Source organism: Quercus lobata, chromosome 3 (genome assembly GCF_001633185.2).
Source record: "Quercus lobata isolate SW786 chromosome 3, ValleyOak3.0 Primary Assembly, whole genome shotgun sequence".
NCBI lineage: Eukaryota > Viridiplantae > Streptophyta > Magnoliopsida > Fagales > Fagaceae > Quercus > Quercus lobata.
Window position 1 is genome coordinate 44,183,831 of NC_044906.1, and position 18,553 is coordinate 44,202,383.

The 18,553-nt window shown below is 35.3% G+C and overlaps 2 protein-coding genes across 3 annotated transcripts; one reads left to right on the forward strand and one right to left on the reverse strand.

Moving 5' to 3' along the window:
* Window positions 1-5,096: 5,096 nt before the first annotated feature.
* Window positions 5,097-17,378, forward strand: LOC115981883 (uncharacterized protein YpgQ). Of its 2 annotated transcripts, none has more exons than XM_031104304.1 (8): window positions 5,097-5,324; window positions 5,544-5,574; window positions 5,705-5,723; window positions 6,364-6,461; window positions 8,240-8,338; window positions 16,456-16,628; window positions 16,828-16,919; window positions 17,045-17,378. In XM_031104304.1, the coding sequence occupies exons 1-7, from the start codon at window positions 5,229-5,231 to the stop codon at window positions 16,912-16,914; spliced, it is 603 nt and encodes a 200-aa protein (XP_030960164.1). In that variant the 5' UTR covers window positions 5,097-5,228; the 3' UTR covers window positions 16,915-16,919; window positions 17,045-17,378. The 2 variants fall into 2 exon arrangements, with proteins under 2 accessions (XP_030960164.1, XP_030960163.1); XM_031104303.1 differs by having other exon boundaries at window positions 5,099-5,393; window positions 17,045-17,370.
* Window positions 8,563-16,445, reverse strand: LOC115981884 (zinc finger BED domain-containing protein RICESLEEPER 1-like). Its single transcript, XM_031104305.1, has 2 exons — window positions 14,166-16,445; window positions 8,563-14,058 (listed from the first exon to the last, which is right to left on the reverse strand). The coding sequence occupies exons 1-2, from the start codon at window positions 14,728-14,730 to the stop codon at window positions 13,958-13,960; spliced, it is 666 nt and encodes a 221-aa protein (XP_030960165.1). The 5' UTR covers window positions 14,731-16,445; the 3' UTR covers window positions 8,563-13,957.
* Window positions 17,379-18,553: the final 1,175 nt, after the last annotated feature.

The following is an 18,553-nucleotide window of genomic DNA, read 5'->3' on the forward strand; positions in this document are numbered from 1 at the left end:
CGTGATGAAATGAGAGCCGAAGGCCTGGGTGAGCTGCTTAAAGGAAACTATGGAGTTTGGCTTCAGGCCATCAAACCATCTTATCGCCACTGGTCCCAAGCTTGATGGTAATACTTTGCACATCAAAGCCTCGTTTTTGGAATGGACGACCATCATCTGGTTAAATTAGCTTACATGCTCTACGGGGTCCGTTCGACCATTGTACATGGTGAAAGTAGGTTGATGGAATCATCGAGGGAGCTTAGCCCCTTCTATCTTGCGTGTGAAGAGTGACTTAGAGATCCAATCCAATGCCTTGCTCATGGTCTCGTTTACTAGGCCTTTATGGGACGGACTTTTGTGTCTACGTTTATGGTGGTGCTCTTCATCATAAGAAAATGTCTCACTTGGTGGGATTCTTGACCTTTGCCTATAATTATCGTCCCCTTCATCATTAGAGGACATATCTAAACTGGAAGGAGACCGCTTCCGTTGCGCACGACGTAGTTTCTTTTTTAAGTCATCAATCTCTTGTTGCAGGGCTTTATTATTGTCTTACCTTTGGGACACGTGACTTCCCACCCTAGAATGGCTTGTGCTTGTATGGGTAGTACGCATACTACCCTCTCGATATCTCTCTCGATCCCTTTCCCGTCCAAGGTTAAGGAAATTGTCCTGCCGTTGAGAACCTGCAGGCTCCGTTTGGTGTGGACTTGCTTGGTGCAGACCTAATCCCACCATGTTTAACCGTTGCACTCACTGATGCACAAGTTCTTCCCATAGACGGCACCAATTGTAGGGTCACAATTTGCAGCCCAAGCCCAAAATGTATGGAGTCTTGGTCCAATGAGCCAAATACAATGAATTTGTAAAGAATGAGTTAAAGAACTAGGTCTTAATGAGTTAGACAACGTCTAGTATTGGATTGCATAACGATCAAACACAAATAAAGGATGCTGATATCAATAGACTTTCAGTCCGAGGAGGTTAAACTTGTATATAATGATCACTCTTGAATATCAGAATGATTTCGATTGCTATAATATTGTTTCTCTCTCTTTTCTGATCCCCTTCTCATAGAGGTTCTCTCACATTATATAGCCCTTCTTAGGCCATCTTGATCCTACACTTGTTGATCATCTGAGTCTCTACTTGAGTGCCCGTCCCATCAGTCACCCCTTTCAGCCTTCTGTGAGTTGTAGTAGTCAAGACAGTACTGTTCAAAGGTCTTCTTCACATAAATGAGGTTAGAAAAGTAACTGCAACGCATTTAATACGGTGGTAGTAGCTTTTCCTTAGATATTTTGAGTTTCCTTTTTTCTCGTATGTTCATGAGGCACATTCCTATCGCTAGAGCCTTTTGGAGGGTCACTCTAATTGCTAAAGTACACACTTGAGCTATATTCGTCGCATCCGAGGAGGTATTCCTCCTCGGATCATCTTCCATTCATTCCCTACTTAGGAGACTTTAATTGGGGATCCCTTAACAACTATTTGCCTCTCCCCGAACTTGTCAATTGTCTCAGGTGAAGCCTAGAGCCCAATATATGATCTTGGGTCCTTACCCCTACAAATATTATATTTACATGTATTAATCACTTCAAAAAAAAATTAACATGCATTTAGTTTTGTTTATAACACATATTGAGTTATGAAGTATTGTATATTACTATTTTAGATTTCATACATGCACATAAACTTTTATAGATGGTCCCCCCAAAGATAAATTCTTGGCTCCACCACTGGTTATAACTATAACGGATTTTCACTATAATATTTTCAATGTTTAAGACACAGAAATAATAAAAAAAGATAGTATCTCTAAACTTTATTTGCACCAAATTTCATATAAAAATTAGCAAGTATCCCCATAATTATATTCATGGCAATATGAGCATACCCATTATATATACTACCCTCATCACACATACTTTGCATGTGTGATGAAGGTTGTGTCATAATTTTCCTTTAAAAGAAAATTGGATAAGTTTATTTTGAAGATATGGATTAGTAGGAGAGTGTCCTATTTTGTACGACTTTGAGAATGACCAACATCTACTTCCTCTCTATGGTCACCAACTAACGAGCTTTGTTGTGGAAGTTGATTCACACTGGCCAAATCTTCTTTTAGCAAAACCTCCTCTTCTCTCCATGAAAAAAAACAAAGGATGAAAGGTAATTTGCAATAAAGCCACGCAACTGATAGATAGTAATTTAGTGGAGAACATGCAAAGAAACTGAAAAGTAATCGAGTAAGTTGTATTTTTACCGGATTATCCTTTACTTTTGTCTCTGCTTTAAAAATAGGATGCAGGGGCATTTTTGAACTACCAAAAAATCCATTCCAAATAGAGGAAGTCTATTTAATAGTAGTATAGACTAGCCTCATCACACACGCAAACTGATAGATAGTAATTTAGTGGAGAACATGCAAAGAAACTGAAAAATAACCAAGTAAGTTGTATTTTTACCGGATTATGTTTAGTTTTGTCTCCGCTTTAAAAATAGGATGCAGAGGTATTTTTGAACTACCAAAAAATCCATTCCAAATAGAGGAGGCGCATGTGATGAAGCTTTTTTTTTTTTTTTTTTTTTTTTTTGTCTAGTATCATAATTTTCCTTTTAAAAAAAATGGATAAGTTTGTTTTGAAGACATTGATTAGTAGTAAAGTGTCCTATTTTGTAGGCAATTTAAGTGAAGTTGGAAATATATTTTTACCAGAGTGTCCTCAAGTTTTTTCCCTGTTAAATGTAAGGTTTCACTATTATTATTATTATTAATTTTGGATAAGTTTGTTTTGAAGATATGAATTAATTGGAAAATGTCCTATTTTGTAGACATTTAAAGTGGAGTTGAAGATATGTTTTTAGCGGATTATCCTTAAGTTTTTTCCCTATTAAAGTCAAGTTTAGGAGTATTTCTGAACTATATAAAAGTTCAGTTCAAATATAGAAAGCCCCTTAAATAGTAGTAGTAGTAGTGTGTGTGTGTATATATATATATATATATATATATGGATGGGTTCAAGTTACACCTAGTATAACTTTTTAAAGTTACACTCTTTCTACACCGTTAAATTTAAGTAGATTTAACGGTAAAAAATATGAACCTATTAATGTTAATTACCATATCATTTATTATCCCTTATTTTTTGAATTTTCATATCTGTCTCTATTCCCAAAATGTGCTTACATTCATCTCAACCAAAATACCTGAAACCTTTTATTTTCATATATGTCTCTATTTCCATATATATTTTTTGAATTTCCTTATCGTGACCCTTAGGAATGGTTTAAAAAAGAATTTAGAATCTTAGAGAAAGACTTTAGTACCAGTTCACTACAAATCTACATTAAAAAATTCAGCGTCACTGCATCCTTAGAGAGGAAAAAACCACCTCTACACCAAGTTATACAAAGACTTGAAACCAATTCAAAGGATTCTTTTGTGATCTCAAAGTCCTGGACTTTAAATTTATTTTGCGATTTATACAAACAAAACAAATTGTTGGTGCAATTGTTGAAACAAATCTTTATAATGCTCCAACATAATGACTTTTTGTATAATGGTATCATTCGTGCAAACTACAAATCTTTATAATGGTATCATTCATGCAACTGTTGAAACAAACTATAATGCTCCAACACAAAAATCTTTATAAATCAAACTATAAACTCAATCACGTGTTTTCATATAACTATATTGAGTAAAAGGATGAGAGAAGAGAGATAATGTGAAAATTTTTAGGATTAAAAACAGATATGGAAATTCAAAAAATAAGAAATAAGAAATAATATTATAATCAACATTAATGAGTTCATATTTTTGATAGTTTGATCTACTTAAATTTAATAGTGAAAAAAAAGTGTAACTTGAACTCATACATATATATATATATATATATATAAAAGTCCAAAGTAACAGATCAAGCATTGCACTATACGTGCATTTTTGTATAGTAAAACGCTTTATCTGGTGTTTGGGAAATTGTGTCAACCAATTACTTTGCACATCTTTTTATAACTTCTCATAAATGCAGTGGCATATCGGTAAATACTATCCTAATTGTATGTGCTCTTCATGAGTGAAAGATTTTTTATTTTTTACAAGATGAAATTTTACTCCAGCCTAATTTAAGTATATATCTGTGTGAAACTCCTTTCTGGAGATTTGAATCCCGACCTTTGCCCTCCACACTCCACAAATACTTATACTTGGATTTCGTGTCATAATTTTTTTATTCCTCATAATTGGAGGTTAAAGTGTATGTTCAATCATATTATGCATTTGAGAAGCGAGACCACCACAACCTTTACAACACACAGACACCCAAGAGTAGAGATTGAAGCAACATATTTTGCAAGGTTGAGATTTGTGTGTGTTGTGAAGGTTGTGGACCTTGTGGTTCTTTATTGTTTTGAATGTAAGAGCTTTTAGAGATGTTCAATTCACTTTTTCGAAAACACAGCAAAATGAAACCAAAACAAATATCAAGGGAAAGTGAAAGAGCACTTGGTGTGTAATTAGTACTCCGCACTTGATGGTGAGAGTACACATAGGTAGCACCCATTTAATTGAGCAAAATTATAAGATTGTTATGGTAACTCTGTTTTCATAATTGGAAAATAATAAAAAGATGTCTCATTTTTCACAATTTTAACTCAATTTTTTGACTTATAATTATGGAAAGTTAGAATAAAAATCAAGCCAAATAGCTTGATGGATGTTTGCGTCACAAAAAACGAGTAATGGGTTATGGAAATAAATTTATTTAAGAACAACCCAGGGGTTGGCCGAGTTGGTTGGGCACTCAATCTCAAGGTGCTTGTATCAGGTTTGAAAAAATTCTTTGGGTTAGCGATGTCGCGAACAGTAATTAGTTTCTAGTTGAAAACTTTAAGGATACACGGTGCGAAAGTAAAAAAAAAAAAAAATTTATTTAAGAAGTTATTATAGAGCTCATCCCAAATTATTAATTAAAAAATTTTGTTTTAAAAAATGGCCTGTTTGGTGAGTTAGTTCGAGGAATATTGTTTAAGTGTTTTTGATATACAGATGGGTAATGTATGAAAATGTGTGTTATGTTGTTTAAAATGTGTAGTTTTGTGTTTAATATATACAGGCCGACAATTTTGAAAATTAAAATCTCCGTGTCTCAAATATCTCGAATATATTGAGGATTGGGCGCATAAGTTGAGAGGAGAGATATTCAGCGAAAAAAAAAAAAAAAAAAAGGTTGAGAGGAGAGATGGCGAAGAAAGAGACAGTGAAAAACGCAGAGAAGTTAGTGGAGATGAGTATGGAAGGGAACGATGCGTCTCATGACGAAGCGCACGTGTGGAGGGTAAGAGACCTTGCTCTCTCCCTCGCACGTGAGGAAGGCCTCGCCTCCAACCCTGAATCTTTGGAAATAGTAAATATATATATATATATATATTTTTGCTTTTTTTTTTTTTTTTTTTGCTTTGCGTATCTCTCTTTGAATTAAAAATGAATTAAAAATGAAGAAGAAGAAGAAGAAGATAAAGTCCTTATTTTTGGTGTATCATTTCTTTTGGGGCAGGTGGAGCTTGCTGCACTTCTCCATGATATAGGTTATTAATCTCCTACTCTATACTCTATACTCTCTCTCTCTCTCTGCTATCTGTCTTTTATTTTTTATTTTTATTTTATTTTTATTTTATTTTTTTATTACTGATCCTTTTGATTATTGGGTGCTTGCAGGTGACTACAAATACTTGAGGTTTGTATTTCTCTTTCTTTCTTTATGTTGTTGTGATTGTTGGAAACGAAACTGATTCTTATTGACAATGGGTCCACCTCCAATCTGCAATTTAAAGTAAACTTCTTTTAATGGACAATGTATTTTATTTAGGAATGTTGTGAAACTATTGCCAATTTTTGTTGTGTAGCTCTTTTTTTATTATTTATTATTGTAGACTTTTTTTTTTTTTTCCTTTGTCAGAACATGTAAAAATGATGTGTGGATTAGGCCTTTGAAACCTACCAATTATTTTGCTTATGATTTTAAGTGATCTTTGAAATCAATAATTATCAAAGATGTGCATTATATTGTTTAGACTTTGTGTGGGACAGTTCAATTTCTACTGATTTCTGAAGTTTATCAATTCTTGAATTTCCACATACATGCACTCTTAATTCTGTTGACTTTAAGCTTCTATTACAGTGGACACAATGTATATAATAATACATGCTAGCCGTTAATTGAATTAACATTTAAAGCTACATCCCAAGCAATTGTTGTACACCTTTATGGTTTTTATGCTATGACACTCATGTTGTCCTTGGAGTTCATTGATTTGAATTTTATTTTTGTTTTTTATTCATATATAGTCTTCCTTTTTCCTTTCTGTGACATGTAGAGATCCATCTGAGGAGAAAGTTGTGGAAAAGTTTCTTGAGCTAGAGGGCATAGAGGAGCACAAGAAGGTGAAGATTTTACAGATTATCAAGGGAATGGGTAAGTAATTTGAAGGCTATAGTTTGTGACTTTTAAACATTGCTCTTGTTTCTCTTTATTTTCTTTCTTATTTTGTTACCACATGAAGTATAAGATTAGGACAATTAACTACTGTGTAGATATCATGTCAGGTTCTAGTTTTTATGGTAAAAATATAGGTGAAGTTTGAAAGTTGTTCAGATATTTTAGTCTATTTTTGCCCCAAAACGAGTTAAAGAGTTGGTCTATTTCAAATTTTCAACGCATCTGGTATTGTTTACGTATTCTACTTGTACCGTTGAATCCCTACCACCTTATATGACAGAAGTGGTCTTTTGTGATTTGGATAAGTTCTTGGCTTTTGAACTTCTTGAATACATGTGGTTATATGATCACTTCATATATAGTTTGGAAGAAGCCTTGCAGGCTGCAGCTATTTAAGGCATATTTTCCCTCTACAACAATTTGAAAGTTGGGGTTTGCCATATTCTTATGCAGTAGTTATTGCAGAATTGCGTTGTATTACTGAAATGGAAGCCAATAGCTATTATAATAACACTGGCTGTAATCTTCCCGATACTCTCTCTCTCTGAGTCTTCTAAATTGACATTTTGGGTCCCTTTTTATCTATTACTTTTATTTTCCTGCCATTTGTGCGTGTGCATGAACCTGGCCTAAGTTGCAAAAACTGGACTTTGGGTTTAATATACTGGTGCACGTTCATAAATTCATATGAATTTTTTTCTCTTCATAATTTCATAATTTTAGATAGTTTACTTTTTTAGATAGTTTACTTTTTCTTATATTTCCATGCTTGTTTGTCTTCCTTTACCACACTTTCTATCCGGCACTGTGATGCAAAGATTACAATCAAACCTATTTTAGAATTTATTATTTCAAAATTTTAATTATTGGAGATACCTGATCCTGGATTTTATGGGATATAATGCTTGAAGCCTATTTAAAAGCGGCTCTAGGAATATTCTGAGATAATGCAATTTGATTAAAATTCTGATTAGAGATGTTCCTCTACAGCTTGGTGGTGATTCTAAGCACCATTTAGTGGTGAAACCTGGGGTTCCTTTTTTGTATCACACTATCTTTTTCACATTTTCTCTTTTGGTTCTACTCTCTAGAAGCGCCTTCCCTCTCTCTCTCTCTCTCTCTCTCTCTCTCTCACACACACACACACACACACACACACACACACACACACACAAACGTATTTGTTAAATATTAATTATTGCAATCTACTTGGATGTTAAAGTGAATTCATTTATTTGATTTTGAATGGTAGTTGATCGTGTAGATGGTTAGGAATAAAACAAATATATTGTACTAATGCTCATAATGAATATTCCCTGGGTCATCTTCATTTGAAGAAAAATCGTCAAAAAACTGGCAACTTCTTATGTTATTTTCCTTATTCTAAGTAAAGATTCCTTTTAAAAAATATATATATATATATATATTTAAGATTCATAAGTCTGAGTTTCCTCCATTTATGGTGTCACTGCACACAATGATTAAATTATAATCAGAAATTTGAAATCTTAGATACATGATTTATTTATTTTTAAATACTCGGAATTTGTTTTAGTTTTTGAGTTTAATATGAATTTTTATAGGTACTAGGGCATTGAAAGGTAAACTTTATTCATATCTCTGTTTCAAGCACCTTTCTATGCACTATCAGCTTTTCGTATTAAACTTCTGATCATTTTTCCTTTTTGGTCTCTTTGTCAAAGTTCATATTAGTTCTTTTGAAGTAATCTTGATAGATACTTTTGAATCTTTAGGTTTCAAAGATGAGCTTGCCGGGCTTGAAAATGATCAACTTTTTCCAGAATTTGGAATTGTGCAAGATGCTGATCGTCTTGATGCAATTGGTGCAATTGGTAATTTCTGGTTTTCATGAGTGCTTTTATATAAAATGAAAAGCCATCCGTACTAAGCTAAAGTGATTGCTTAAAAAGTGAGATTCTGTCTGGAAGTTGTCATTTGCTATGGGCCAATTATATGTGTGACAAGTTCAAATTGCTCAAGGCTTCATGTTAGTTCTACTATTTGTACTGGCTTTGTTGACATCTTCTCTTGAGATCCTAATGCAGGTAAAGAGAAGCTGGTTTCTAGTTTTTTTTTTTTTGATAAGTAAAGAAAATTTTATTCAAAGACATAATAATGAGTCACCCAAGTATATAGGAAGTATATAGCAGGGGACCAAAATAATCAAATACATAAAATACAAGCATCCATCAAATCATAGACCGAAAAAATAGAATGACTTCCTATGATAGACATCCAATCTGATAGAGTTTTAAATCAGCTATAGTCCTTTCAGAATCTTCAAAACACCAGTTGTTTCTCTCCCGCCAAATGCGCCACATCAAACAATGAGTGACAACCATCCAAATAACACCATTACGATGATGACCAAAATTTCTTGGCCAACATGCAAGGATCTCAACCACAGTCTTTGGCATCTCCCAGTGGATACCAAACAAGGTGAACACCATAGACCACAACTCATAAACAATAGGACAATGTAGTAAAAGATGGTCTACCGATTCTCCATTACTTTTGCACGTATAACACCAATCTAAAATCAATACCTTCTTCTTAGATAAATTATCAATAGTCAAGATAGTTCCTAAAGTTGCAGTCCAAACAAAAAACACGACTCTGGAAGGAACCTTCTGCTTCCAAATACTTCTCCAAGGGAAGGACTGAGTACATACACCCATCAAAGCCTGATAATAACTGCTTACCTCAAAGCCCTTGCTCTTAGCAGGTGTCCTAAATATCTTATCCTCACCAATACCTCTCAATGAGACTCCATTTATAACATCCCCAAAAATAAACAGAATTTGATTCCCTATCATGAATTTCTCGCAAGAATTCCAAGTCCCAAAAAAGAACCCTGTTAGGAAACTGCATGAGACTAGACGTACAATAGTACTTGGAAAAAGTAATGTTTTAAAGAGCTGTTTAAAAAGTTGTATGCAAGCTGGATTTAAGCTTATCTAATGTAAACACACACTATTGTAATGTTGGATTTCTAGACATGGGTTTTAGTTTTGATTTAGGGGTAATTACAGTAAATCCACTTGTGGTAAGGCTCGTTTTCACCTTGTTTATCTGTGGCTTGAAAGTTAGCACATTGCCCACTTGAGGTCACTTTCATTAGGGGCTTTGTGACCCACCTCTGTTAAAAACAGGGTACATATGTATTTTGCTCCCATGTTATGTCTCTCCTCCTAAAACCAACAAAAAAAAAAAAAAAACTATAGAAAACAAAATCAAAAAGTGCTATTGCTAAAATTTTTTATGCAAGATTCATGAGAGATTTTGGGTGAGAAATTAAAGGATTTACAAACTAGAACTTAGAATCAAAAGGTGCTATATTAGTATGTTACCCCTTTTTTTTATTAACGAAACTTTCAGCAAACTCAAAACATGCACACTCAAAACACTCATGATGGAGATAAGAATCAGTTTGGTTTGGAATTAAGAGAGAGAGAAACTGATTCTTTCTCCCCTTTACCACCTCAAACTTAGATTAGAGAAAGAGAGAGAGAGAGAACTCAGATCTGGTGTTGATGTGGCTGACATTGGCGGCGACAATGACACCAAGGGCTTTAGCGATATTGTAGAGGGTGAGCTTGGAGATAAGAGGGTTGAGTTTTGTCAGCAAAGCCAGAGGCTGTCTGATCCCACCAACACGGCTCACATCTCATTTGTTGTTCGCTGCCGTTGCTTGCTTGCCGTTCGACTGAACCACCTTGGCTTCTCTACCTTTTGCTTTGACTTGAAAGGGAGGTTGGGGTTGTCTTTGGATTTGGGTTTTATGTCTGCTGAGCCACAATGATGAGGCAGAGGATGGGTTTACTGGGATTTTGTTGGTGTTTGTTGTTTTGTGTTCTGATGAGTCATGAAGATGAAAGAGAAGATGGGTTTGCAGAGAGAGAGGATGGGTTTTCTAGGATTTTTGTTGGGTGCTCATGGTTTTCAATTCAAATTTGTTGGGTTTTCTGGGATTTTTGTTGGGTTGCTCGTGTTTTTGTTATTTCTGTTTGAATTTTATGGTTTTGATTTTTCTGGATTCAAATTTGCAGGGGAAATCAGTTTGATTTTTCCAAGTTCGAATTTCGTGTGTTTGAATTGTTTGTTGTGTTCTTTGAGGCTGTTGTTCCTCTCTTGGTTTGTTTTTAATTTTTGTTTGATTCTGTGATCAGGTTCTAAAACTTGCTGATTACGGTTTGGGTCTGGAAAAACGAGAGGGTTTTGGGTATGTATGTGGTTGTTTGGCCATGAGTCGGGATTTAGGGTTGGTTTCAAAATGGGTTTTGGATGTGTGTGTGCATTTGCTGTTCCTCTCTTGGTTTGTTTCTATTTTTTGTTTGATTTTGTGATTAGGTTCTAAGACTTGTTGATTTCGGTTTGAGTTTGAAAAAAGAAGACGGCTTTTGGTTATGTATGTGGTTGTTTGGCCGTGAGTTAGGGGATTTAGGGTCGGTTTCAAAATGGGTTTTGGATGTGTTTGCGCTTTTGCTGGTGTGTATAATTGAAAAATTGAAATATATTTACTAATGTTGTGTTCTTGTGTTTTGGGTTTGAAAAAATTTTGATTTGAAATATTTTCATGCAACCGAAAATAGTCCTTAAAATATAAGTGCCTGGGTTTGAAAAGTTCTTGAAATATAGTCTGGATTTGAAATTTGGAGTTTGAAATATATGCTTTGGTTTGAAATCTTGTGTTCTTGTAATTGTACGTCAACAGTGATCTGAGAGCTGAGATTCTGGCACTTGTCTTATGTTTTCTGTAGGGCTTTTGCATTTAGATGTTCCTACATTATAACTTTGAGCTTTTATACCTATCAAATATATATATATATATATATCTTGTGTTCACATAATCAATTGAAGTTCTTTGAGCCAAGTTTTACCAATAGTACCTTTTGATCTGGTGTTCTCTTGTTTTTATTTTTATTTTTTATGGGTTTTTTATTTTTTATTTTTTATTTTGTTTGGGAGGAGAGACATTAAAGGGGAGTAAAAATACATATTTACCATATTTTTGGCATAGATGGGTTAGGTAGCTTAACGGAGGTGACCTCAGATAGGCAAAGTGCAAACTTTCAAACCATGGGTAGGCAAAGTAAAAGCGGGCCTAACTATCTGTGAGTTTACTGTATTACTCATTTGGTTATATTATTGGTCTCATATGTTATTGGGTTTTGAATATTTCTTTAATTTGGGCTCAATAGTGAAAGCCCATTGAGTCCAAGTCCTATGAGGGTTAGGTACTCATTTGTATTCTATGAAAATTTCCAGCAAAGATTGCTCGAGGTTTTTGTAATGCAATCCTATCCGATGTATGATGACAACCAAACACATTGCAACCAGACCTTGATTTCTCACTCTTGGAACCCTAAAATGATAGGTTAATAGCCCTTGCACAACCCACCTTTTATTAGTCTCTTCACCACAAAACCGGATTTGCTATAGTTCTGGTTTACTGCTCACAGCCGAAAATCAGATCTGATCATCTTCCTTTTATCACTTGTTTTGAGTTCCATGACATTCCCGTCATGTTACTCCATAAGCTTAATCCAGACTTTTCCACCCCAAAGCTAAAGCTAGATCTTCCAAAACTCTACAACAAGTTGCTCTCCAGAAATTCCTGCTTCATAGTTGGTCTCACTGCCCTCTGTCCTATGTCAGATCCATATACTACTCCCCCCTTTTCTCCCAATGTTAACAATCTATATAAAGTACATGTGTGCATAAACATTTGTTTGTTTTTATTTATTTATTTTTATTTTTTGTGAATCAGTAAAGATTTTATTAAAAGAACAATCACAATACACCAGAACAACAAAGAGTCCATAGGACCCTAAAAACAGTAAAGAGCAGAGCTAATGCATGCACTTCTCTCAGTTCTCTGCAGTGCCTAACATCAGAATGACCAACCCAGGCACTAGCGGCTAGCCGCACTCCTTAGCACATTTACAGCACAAGTCAATCCTACCTAGACTCTTTGCAGTTTACACATGATAGAGGGGTTAATCCCCATTTACAACACAAGCACACGATTAAAAATTGACTCTCAGCTACTGCATCTACTCTCCACTGGAGTTTTAACGTCCTCCTTAATATTCCTGATAACCTATTCTTCATAGTAGATCCTCCCTGTCTTGGTGGGATACACTGTAGCCTACCAAGCCAGCTTGCAAATAGTGGTCTTTAAGACTTTCCCCTTCAGCTGAATAGAGCACCAGTCTTCCAGAGCTTGCCAACAGGATTTAGCAACCAAAATTAGACACAAACCCATGATGATCTTCCAGATTCTTTCGGTGAAGGAGCTTTGAAAAAACAGGTGATCCCTGTGTTCTATGCTTCCTGTGCAGATTACATAATTACTGTCACCCGTAAATCTCCACTGCAACATTCTTTATTTAGTTGGAAGCTTCTTCTTTTTATTTATTTTATAATTTTTAGCCAACCATCCAATGAAAGCATGCCCAGGAATTGGTATATTAAACCAGAACAGTTTCCACCAAGTCACTTCCAACCCTTTAACTCTAAGCTCTTCTCATGTAGCAGCACAGTAGTATTTTTAGAAGGGGAGCGTAGAGCCCTGTCTTCCTCCATTAATTTATTCAGACTAAGCTTGTTTTGGATGCCAACTAACTACTCTGATCTGGCTGCCTTCTGAACCCAGTGCTTATTCCTTAGAACAAAGTCTACTCTTGCCCCAAAAAGACTTGTTGCATATATATATATGACCCTAGGGCCATATCTCTGGTTTAAGATCCCATCTGGATGCCAATGATCATGCCACAGGACTAGGAATGGCAACGGGCCGGGTTCGGGCCGGGTTTTTGCATACCCGGACCTGACCCATGACCCGGCCCCGGCCCGATTATTAATCGTTTTTTTTATTTTTTTTATTAGGGCCCAGACCCACCCTGCCGGGCCCCGCGGGCCCTGTTTAGCCGCTTGGGCCCAAATTTGGCCCAACCAATTTTTTTTTAAGCCCATCAAGATTTTTTGCCAGATTCGAGCCCATTCAAGCCATATATGGCAGCCCATTCAAGCCTATTAAGATTTTTTTGTATTAAGATTTTTTGGCATTTGGGCCACGTTATATGGCAGCCAAATCAATCCAAATCATAGGTTAATCATAAATCAATAAATTACCTGTTAATTATACATCTGTAAATCAATAAATCATGACTAAAATCACCAGCTAAACATAAAAATAAAATAAATCCAACAAGTCCAAGAACTAAGTATCACAAGTCCAACAAGTTCAAGAAATTAAAAACTTACAAAACAAATCCCACAAGTCTAAGAAATTAAAAAGGCTAAGAAATTACAAAATGTCTTATCCTCCACAAACCAACAAATTAAAAAGGCTAATAAATTACAAAAGGCTAAAAAGGCTTAGAATAATTACAAACCAACAAAAAAGTCTAAGAAATTAAAAAGGCTACTAAATTAATACAAAATGTCTAATCATCCACAATTGTGACACAACTCCCATCCTCTTCATTAGGCTCCCCATCATCAAGAATTGATTGAAGTGTACAATCTCCAGACATAGTTGAAGAACCTATAACAACAATGAATTAAAAAATGGAATAAATTTCATCAAATTGTAACTAGCAAATATAAAAATACAATTTTGATTTTATAAATAGAAATTAGACAATTGCTAACCGTCGATTTCACTCCATAACCAATTCTGAGCACACATCATTGCCTCTATAGTCTTGGGATGTAGCTTACTACGGTGTGGACTTAAAAGTCTTCTACTAGTGTTAAAGGCAGATTCTGAAGCAACAGTTGTGACAAGAATGGCTAAAATATCTCTTGCAATCCTTTGTAAAGTAGGATACTTGAGACCATTACTTTTCCACCATCCCAAAATATCAAAATCTTCACTCCTTTTCAACACTCCCTCATCAATGAAATGATCAAGTTCCATTCTAGCACTCTCATGTTTCTTTGAACTACTTGAACTATTGTTCACAAATAAATCAAAAGATGACATTGCCCCACTCAACCTAAACTTCATTTGTGCCATAGGGCTTGAAGTACTTGCAGGAATATGAGAACTTCCTTCATTATTTACAGGGGACTCATCTATATCTCCATACTCATCAAGAAAATCATAACAAAGATTCTTAATTTTGTCAATCTCCAAATTAGAATCATCACCATAAATGTTAGGATAATAAAACTCTAATAACTTCATCTTATATCTTGAACAATACCATGGCATTAAGATTTTGCCAAACCAATAAATAAGAGAGAATATTCTGAAGTAATGGAGTAGTGCACTTGTATTTGCAAAAGACTTTTTAATACCAAAAAATGCAACCAGGTAAATGTGTATATGCGAAACAATAACCAAAAGATGCGGCTAGTTGTATGCACATGAAACTTTACAAGTTGACAGATTGCAATTTTGGGAGCTGATCAAGATCTACATGGGAAGCACCTAAACCTTTGCGATTTGGTCCTAAAGCACAATCTACAACTAAACAGACTTTTTACTTAATATTTACATGCATTGGACACAACTTTTTTTTTTCTCCAAATTAACTGCTCAAGAATATGACTTTATCAAACCCAAGTTGTATAGAAACTTCTCTGATCTGGATCGAAAGATATTACCCAAAGAGAATCTCATTGAACAATTTTAGTAAAAGGTGGCACAACACAAACAAATGGCAATTACCCAATTCAAACATAAATATCAACAAATACACTTAGAACACACACACAAAACAGAGCATCATACCCCATCATCCATCATCCAAATTTTCACACACATCTCATCATATCACATAATAAAAACTACCCAATTTTGGTAGAGGAAAACCGAAACAGAAAAACTGAAACCAATTCAAACATAAAAACTACCCCATTTTCACACACATCTCAAAGTTCGTGATTACAAATGGCAATTTGGTACCTTTGGTTTTGCTTGCCAGAACTTCAATCGGTCCTGAGGAAGAGTGAGGCCGTGAGAGTGAGAAGGCTTGGGAGGTGTGATTGAGCTGAAATGAGGGAGTGTTGGAGTGAGGGAGTGTCGGAGTGAGCTGAAATGAGGGACTGAGCTGAGGGAGAGGGAGTGTCGGAGTGAGGGAGTGTCGAACTGAGCTGATGGAGGCGAGGGAGGCTGAAGAAATGAGGGATTACCGGATTAGGGTTAGATTATAGGTATATATATATATATATATATAGGGTATTTTTGTAATTTAGGGTACTAGGTTTTTAAACGGGTCGGGTCTCGGGTTTTTTTGATAAAACCCGGACTTGCTTCGGGTTTTTTTTTTTTTTTAAACCCATACTCGACCCTATTCCTAATCGGATCAGCTAAAACCCAACCCATTAGGGTCGAGCCAGGTCGGGTACTCGCGGGTCGGGCAAAAATTGCCATCCCTACACAGGACAATCTTCTTTCCACTCCCTAGCTCATAACTTAAGAATTTCCTAGCATTCTCTAAGTTAGAGCATTGCTCTCCATTCCCAGGCACTATCTTGAGGGATTTTTACTCTCAAAAAGCACTTCCTTTTTAGTAGACATTCATGAATCCATGCTATCCATTGTGAATTCTCTTTGTGAGATATAAATATTGTTGTTTTAGATTAGGGTTTTGCTTTGTTGTTAAGAGAGAAAAACTATTCTACTGCACTTTTTTTTATTTTTTGGGGGAAAATAGTAAAATCACTGCAACTCCTTGGACGTAGTCAAATTTCCAAACCACGTAAATATTGTCTTGTATGATTGTTTTCTTTGGCGCATATTTTTCTCTAATTTTGCATCTCACCGATTTGGGAATTCGTGTATATTCCCCTAACCCCTACAGTTTAACGCCCTTCTTTCTATTGCTGAGCTAAAATTTAACTTGTTGATATCATCATTGAATACTTCTTTACTCACTGAAACTGATTCTTCATTGACAAGTCATGCACAAATCTTAATTGTTTCTCTATTCAGGAATTGCTCGTTGCTTTACTTTTGGTGGAAGTAGGAGCAGGGTGTTACATGATCCTGCCATTCAGCCACGATCAGATTTATCTAAGGAACAGTACATGAAGAAAGATGAGCAAACTACTGTAAATCATTTTCATGAGAAGCTTCTCAAGCTGAAGGATTTGATGAAAACCAAGGTAAAAGCAATGAGTTGGTGGCACTTTGCTAGAATCGCTTGATTTCCTGCCACTGTTTTCTTATTGTTTGTGTGCAGCCATGCATCTTTTGTTTTTTTTTTTTTTGCTGAATCATGCATCTTTTGTTTGTGCTTAATGTAATAGACCACACGATATGTGTATGGTACAGTTATATAAATCTATGTTTCATTATATTCAGGCTGGGCAGAAGAGGGCTGAGAGAAGGCACAAGTTCATGGAGGAGTTTTTAAAGGAGTTCTATGAAGAGTGGGATGGGAGAGCTTGAAAAAGGTACCCGTTTGATCTTTCAATTTATGCTTAACCGCTTCAAAATTTTATGATAAAAAAGTAATAGGTTTCTTGCAACAAAATGAGACACTCCCAGTTTCTGATTTTTCCATTATGTTACACTGTAGGATGTTCCCATGGTGCAGTTAAAGATTCGCTAAGATGAATGGCTCAGTTTGAGGATAAATACGTCTATATTACGTTATAAGTATAAACATTAAAGTTTGCCACTGCACTGAATAATTCAATGTAGGGCATGGGACATTCCTGTAAATGTCATTTTGATAAAGCTTACTTCACTAAGGACCTTTTGATGTATCTTGTGGCTATGAACTCTTGCCATGACCAGGCACAACCCAAGCTCGTTCAATCACTGAAGGAACTTTGTCTGTGCAATCTTTGTTGGGAAGTTACTCTGCTCTACCTTAAATAAATTTTTACTTAATGCCTGACAGTTTGATCTATTTTGTGCACATTTAGCATTAATAAGGATTAGGCAAGAGGTGCATGCACATTCGCATACCATTGATGTCTGCTCTTCCCATAATGCAACCTTTTAGCGATTGCTAATTCTAAAAATATACATGAGCAAAATGCCATTTAATTTTGAATGTGGACATTGAACGTTATTTAGTAATTCAAAATGTGTTGGGAAAATTTTAGCCAAAGCAATTATTCTTTGGTTCTAACTTTTTGCTGTGGTTGACATAGTTACAATTACTTTTTGCTGTGGTTGACATGGTTATAATATGTTGCTAATTTTGCAACTTGAATCATTTTCTTCTTAGACTCAAGCATTTTGTACATGGGGAGATGTTAGTTTGTTTGGTTCTAACTTCTAATATACGGTGGTTAACGCACAGATTACACGAGTTTGTCACAAGAGGGCCACATAAAAGGTGATTTGATATACATGCATATAGAACGATCACAGCTCGTTCTGCTACATTAGAAGAGTTTGTGGTAGAACTCATAATACGGTATTTGTTCCTCATGAATTTAGGGGTGTAATAAGAGGTTTGGTGAGACCACCGTTAAAAAGTTCGAGAACAAAATATTTTCGGGTAATATAGTAAGGTCCTTCATTAAGGATTTTATTTAAGCTGCACCATCTCTAGCCTTGAATATGTTAAAATTAATGTCAAGATTTAAAGTATCCACCACATCATCCCCCACACCCTAGACAGAATCTCTCACCATGTCCAAAACAAACTCAACCAAGGAGAATTCCCGGAGTTCTTGTTCCTTCTCGATGAATTGTGAAGGGACCTTAAAAACTTCATTATGTTTTTACCCAATTTCTCTTTTCTCAAAATTTTTGAAGTAAAATATTTCTCAGAAAATATACATATTTTTTCATTTTTAGGTGTTTGTTTGCATGTAAAATGTGGTCAAACTTGTAAAATATTTTCCTTTAACTGTAAAATCTTTTATGAAAAGATGTAAAATGTTTTACTTTTAAAAATTGGGTAAAATATTTTACAAAGACAAAAAGTAACTTTGGTGGTCAGTGTTGGCGGTTGGGCAATTGGTATGGCGGCTTGGTGGTCGAAGCCACCGTGCCAATAATCAGTGCCAGTGGTCTGATCATTGGAGTCACCATTTTGGTGGTCTGATCATTGGAGTCACCATTTTGG